Below are 6,032 nucleotides of genomic sequence, written 5' to 3'. Positions count from 1 at the left end.
TTAAAAATAAATGGTAATATTATATATTATAAAATACGTGTATATTTATAACAATAAATAAATGCATATATATGGCAGTGATTAAGTATTGTAGCTACTCTTTGTGTCTATCTTGTTTGTTCGATACCACATCCAAAAAAATAATAGATTGTAAGAGGAAACACACTAGATATACGTTATCCGAACTAATAATAAGAGCCAATATAAAATAGGTATATATTTGTAAAAATAAATAAATGTATATGGCAATGATTAGTAGTAGCAGCTCTTTGTATCTACCCTATTCATTTATAATATTATCGAAAAAAAAGTATATCTGACAGTATCGCAAGAATAAACATATGTTTTCATTGACACTGACAAATATCATGACAAATATATAAACAACGCATTCGGTGATGATGCTTCTTTTTTCCTCTTTTAAAACTGGCCGTGGCTATTTTGATGACAACCTACAATTGCTGAATTCCAAATTCTTGAAGTTGTGAACGAACATGGTAAGGAGCTAATGTTTCTGTTGAAAATCAGAAGCTGCATTTTGTTTCGAGCTGCATTTTGATCGAAGGTGAATCATTCGTGATCGCGAATGAAATCGTTCATTTTGATACCCTTGTTTCAGTCATAACTTTACTGGGATCTGGTAACCTGACAACTAATTGCGCGCCGTTTTGCATCGGTCTTGAGCCATTAGGCACGTTTGGCTTGGGAATACCCGACTGAGGTACTACCGCAGGTAAAACTTTCTTTGCGCCACTCAATTTGGGCGAGCAACACTGTTTGTCGTCGTAGACATCGTTCAGATTGACATTCGTAGTGGGATTCTGGTAATTAGACGTTTTTATTGGTGTGCCATGCTCCGTGCTAAAACCACAATTTGGTCTCTGCTCAACGCAATTAGAATTCGGAAAAGTATTTGTTGGTGGTAGCATTTTTTTCACGTTATTATGATCGTTAAGATTACACATGCTTACTGGTTCCGTGCCTGTTTTTTGATCACTCTTATATATTGGCGCTGACAGTTGTGTCGAATTAGTCTTGTTCGTACTCTTGTGACTGCTGCCGGAATAACTGGTGATAGATTCGTTACAGAAATCACTCAAATAGGTTTGATTTATGTACCAATTATGCAGTCGATGATGTATTTCCGGGAATTGTGGCCTACGATTCGCTACCTCGTGCCAGCATTCGATCATCAAACTATAAATCATCGTCGGGCAATCTTCAGGACACGGTAATAGTTGCCGCGAGCGAATCATATCTATAACTTCCTGATTATTGTATCCATAATATGGCTAAACAGAAATGCATAAATTGTAAGAAAACATTATAAAATTTATTATTATTACTTTTAATTTGATAACTTTAATTTTACCTGCAAGCCATAGCTGTAAATTTCCCAGAGTACAACTCCGAAACTCCATACATCCGACTCGGTAGTGAATTTACCATAAAGAATCGACTCGGGTGGCATCCATCGAACAGGGAGTAAACTCTTGGATTGTACTCTGTAGTAATCGCTGCTATATATATCTCGCGACAGACCGAAGTCTGAGATTTTGACTGTTAAATTATCGCCTACTAGGCAATTTCTTGCTGCCAAATCACGATGGACGTAATGATGACTAGCTAAATATTCCATGCCTAAGAAGAACAATAATTATTATATGTAAAACAAAATTATCATCAACCTAATTGTAAGAAAATCAATATCTACCAGAAGCAATTTGTAAAGCAATATGCAAAAACTCCGGTTGTTCCAGAATTTTTCCGCCACTATTATTTAATGGAACATCCGATCTCGGAGAATGACAGATTAGAAACTCATGCAAATCTCCTTGAGTCATGTACTCAAAGAGCATACACATTGGTTCCCCTTTCAGTATCACACCAAGCAAACAAATGATATTCGGATGCCGTAGATCTGTCATCAATTCGACTTCTCTTTTAAAATCGCTTTGAGTCTTGGGCGTAGCATTTTCCTTCAGTGTTTTTACCGCTACATAAATAGGTGGCTCACATTTATTTCCCGTTTGTAATTCGCCTTTATAAACTTTTCCTAAAAATATAGTCAATATTAATTTTTAGTAAAATTATTTATTGAACATACAGCAAAAATAATTTTCGTATATTTACCAAAAGCGCCTTCACCAAGTTCTTGCAAGAGCACAATATTATTTGTAGTAAATTGGGGTATCCTATTATTAGATGTTCTACTACTGCCACTACTTAAAGTGCCAGTGCCCGGCGTTGTATTACCAGGACCTGCCAAAAGAGAACTCATTTCCATGGGTTGTGTTGTGCTCCTCCTTCCATCATATATGTTCTTATCACACTGGATACTAGTTAACATCTATTAAAAAGAAAATATTAATAATATTATCTGCTTGCGACTATAATTGGAAAATATCAATACAATTTTCCACTTTTGCGTAGAAAATATACGAATATATTTACTTTATTGGATGGTAAATGATTCATTTGCCTTCTGGATTTCCTACTTCTGTAGCAGCAGCAATAACAAATTAATATAATAACAAATCCTCCTGTTAGTACAAAACCAACGACCGCATAAATCCATAAATTCTCAACTGAAAATAATAGAAATGTTTTTTTAAGTACACGCATAGTATAATAGGTAAAATATAGTTTTGTGTATTTTACAAATTCTTACCACATTTAGGTATACTGCAAAATTCTTTTTGCATTCTATTATTGATATCAACATAACACCATGGCTGAATTTCTTTACCGCCAGGATTCCGGCAATAAGAATGACGTCCAGCTAATTCGGGATAATCAGAAATCGGAAGATTAAAGTGATGAGACCACCGCAAACACATTCTTCCACTAACACTTGTTTTCACAATTCCTCGATAAGATTTTCCACTACCCCAATAGCAATAATCATCTACAAGAAACATATTAAAATTATATGCAGTCTTTAAGATTTCTATCTACTGAACATTTTATATTTGTTTACCTTATGATATATAGCTAATAATTAAAAAATCAAAAAATAATTTCTATTTTTAGCATATTTTTCAATCCTATATGTTCAATCCTATAGCATATTTTTCAATCCTAATAGTATTTGATTTGATACCAAGCACGTCAGTAAATTAAATTTCATTTCTTCTTTTACTAGCTGAGCAAATTTTAAGATCATCGTATATATTTATATATTTTTTTGGAAATAAGAATTTGTATTGATTTGTGTATCTTCATGTTTGTGTTTTTTCATGAGTCTGTTGGATTGTAACTTGGATGTGCAAAAGATAGAATTAAAAGTTAAAATCAGTTCAATTAATAAAATATAAAAAATACATACTTTCTTGTACGTTGTTTACCACAGATAATCCAAGTGTTAAGCAATCACGAGCTTCAGTTGTCCCTTCCAGTGGTAAGTCAGAACATTCAACCAAAGGCACTTGATGCCCAATCAACGGATGCCTCTTCGCTATCGCATATTCCTTTCTGCACAACTCATTCTCCAGCATTTCGCACTCCTCCCGGCATATCCTTCGTAATTTACGATTGATCTCATTTCTACTGGATGCTCGGGCGTCGCCGTAACTCTGATTAATTATTTTCTTGTTGCTTGACTTCCCATCTTCATTAGGCATAAAATTGAAAACTGGGCCCAAAGTAGGACTACGTTTGGGAACACTATGCAGTCTCGAAAAATCATCCGTGTCATCGCGATCTCCATCGTCTAAAAAATCATCCTGCTTGGAATTCAGGAGATTGAAGAGCTGCGTGCTCGCTTCCGCGTTCTTCGGTTTTTTAATATTAGATGGATCGCGGCAAATCGGAAAGGCGGAATAGCAAAGGGACGGCTTCGCATATCCTTCGCAATTTGACGAGAGCTCACTGTGTGATAAAATAATTGAAAACATTTTAGTCTCTTTCATCTCATTTATCGTTATATTAATATTATCTTGTATATTATACATAAATTTTATTTCAATATTTTTGAAGCTTCAAAAAAACATACTTTGAGAAATTGATAACTTGAAAGGCCTTCATTAATTTCTCCTCGAGCATTTTTTGTGTCATGGGATATATAATATAAACCGATTGATTTCCTACAAATTGTGCACAGGTTTTTCCTATATATACCTATAAGAATTTAACAATCTTGTAACTTCTTTTTGCATATCAATAATTTTAAATTCAAATCTATTTTTGTATTCAAGCACAAACCTCACAAGTTCCTTTATGATTGTCCTTTCTGCCTGAAACTGAACTTATGCTTGATATCTCATCAAAATTCATATTAGGAGGGAATTGTATATTGCCATTAGTAAGGCCGCTGAGTGTATTGAAATCCATAGTGCTGGATTGTGAGCTGGTTGGCTGTGGACTCGGCGAAAGTATGTTAAACGGATTCACGGATGCCAAGTGAGAGATGTGAGGTGTAGACATTCCAGTTCCTGAGATGTCTAACATATCTCCATGTCCCATGCTGTCACAATAAAAAGATAACAGAGTTTATACATATTCTTATCTTTATTGTTTATTCATTAATATAAAAATGCATTGGTAAAATTGATTTTTTCTCATAGAATTTTTGTAATTTAGATTTCGTGTGAATTTATTTAAAGTAAGTAGCTAAAGCAAAACTACGTTAACAAATGGAAAAACAACGGTCGTTTGTGATATTTTTATGTGATGATTCGGATTGAAACAGACATGTTATTATTTCAAAACATAACCTCAGTAAAGTCACAAAAAAGTTGGATTTCTAGCTACCGTTCATCACATTTTGAAGTGAATGGGTGAAGCAAGATCGGTCGTTATCAGTTGTTGTCTGATTATTTATTAATCGATTTCATATGTGAAAGATTGTGTTATCTAGAAAAAATATTCGCGGCTCTATGTAACCTCGCGAGACATAAAACTGCACGGAGTATTACCTTGGCTCCATCGTATTCTTGGCGTTATTTTTGGCTCGTACAAAAATACATGTATTTTGCAACAATGCTAGGTACAAGAGTAGCTTCATAATTCGTAGATCAATTATCAAAACATTTGGCTTGATGTTTAGGAGCTTGTGTCATTTGACACCACACCCGGTGTCAACCATTTGTAAACTGTAGTAAACTAAACTAATGGTAATGCTACGGAGCAGCCAGCCCTCTCGAAAACACCGATAAACCGAATACCTGTAGATGACGCCACGGGTAACAAATTTGAGGGCTCGCTAAATTCCTTCGCGTCATAAGGAGTGAAAATTCGAATTTAGTTTGATTGAACGCATCACAATGAAATTATCTTAAACCTTCTCCCTTCCGAGCTGATGGAGTCAAAAGAATAACAAAATTGAAACCAAGTAAGTGAAATAGCAAATATTGGCAAAAGATTTTTGATATAGAATTAGCGATAAAGCATACAATAACAAGATCCTCAAAATCCCCTTAAAATTTCACGATTGAATTTTGCTGACAGTTATTTTTCCTTCCATTTTACATACAAAATTTCATAATTTTTTTTTTTTTTTTAAGAAAAGAATTTTATATAAGAATTTTAGCTTTAGAAGCTCAAAAGATAGCTCAAAAGATAGCTCTTTCTTTTTAATGCAATAATAAATTATAATTCGTTATTAGAGTAAAAAGTAATTAAACTTATTGATGTTAGCAACGTAAAAATATGAATTATTTCAAAAATACCTTATTATGATTCGAAAGCGTTTAATATTTTATTAATTATAGGAACAAGATGTGATTATGTTTTAAAAATTATAAAAATTAAGTCTGTAAATCTTAAGTTCTCACCCGTCCATGAAACCTGATCCTGACATTCCCGTGGAAAATCTGTCGCCCGACGGCTGTCCCATAGAATGTTCTGGATGTATAGGAGCTGCAAAGAAAAAGTGACATCAGAAAAAGTGACATCATATCCCACAAATATCAATGTAAGTACGAAAGTTAAAAAGCTTGATGTCTATGATGTACTTTATAAAGCTCAAATAATATTTTTTATTGTAATTAATTTATCAAAGCTTTTAAAGAAAATTTAAAAAGCATTTACAT

At 33.6% G+C, this 6,032-nt stretch overlaps 1 protein-coding gene across 1 annotated transcript in view; it reads right to left on the bottom strand.

Annotated features, from left to right (window-relative positions):
* Window positions 1-331: 331 nt before the first annotated feature.
* LOC108694820 (tyrosine-protein kinase transmembrane receptor Ror-like) overlaps window positions 332-6,032 on the bottom strand; it is a 12,109-nt gene continuing 6,408 nt past the window's right edge. Inside the window, 10 exon segments of the mRNA XM_018204494.1 lie at window positions 332-1,292; window positions 1,373-1,641; window positions 1,715-2,056; window positions 2,134-2,350; window positions 2,455-2,588; window positions 2,672-2,908; window positions 3,329-3,870; window positions 3,995-4,119; window positions 4,204-4,465; window positions 5,775-5,859. Coding sequence (XP_018059983.1) covers window positions 597-1,292; window positions 1,373-1,641; window positions 1,715-2,056; window positions 2,134-2,350; window positions 2,455-2,588; window positions 2,672-2,908; window positions 3,329-3,870; window positions 3,995-4,119; window positions 4,204-4,465; window positions 5,775-5,859 — 2,909 coding nt within the window. The 3' untranslated portion in view covers window positions 332-596.

Source organism: Atta colombica, unplaced genomic scaffold, assembly GCF_001594045.1.
Source record: "Atta colombica isolate Treedump-2 unplaced genomic scaffold, Acol1.0 scaffold125, whole genome shotgun sequence".
Lineage (NCBI taxonomy): Eukaryota > Metazoa > Arthropoda > Insecta > Hymenoptera > Formicidae > Atta > Atta colombica.
This window is presented reverse-complemented; position numbering and strand designations above follow the sequence as displayed.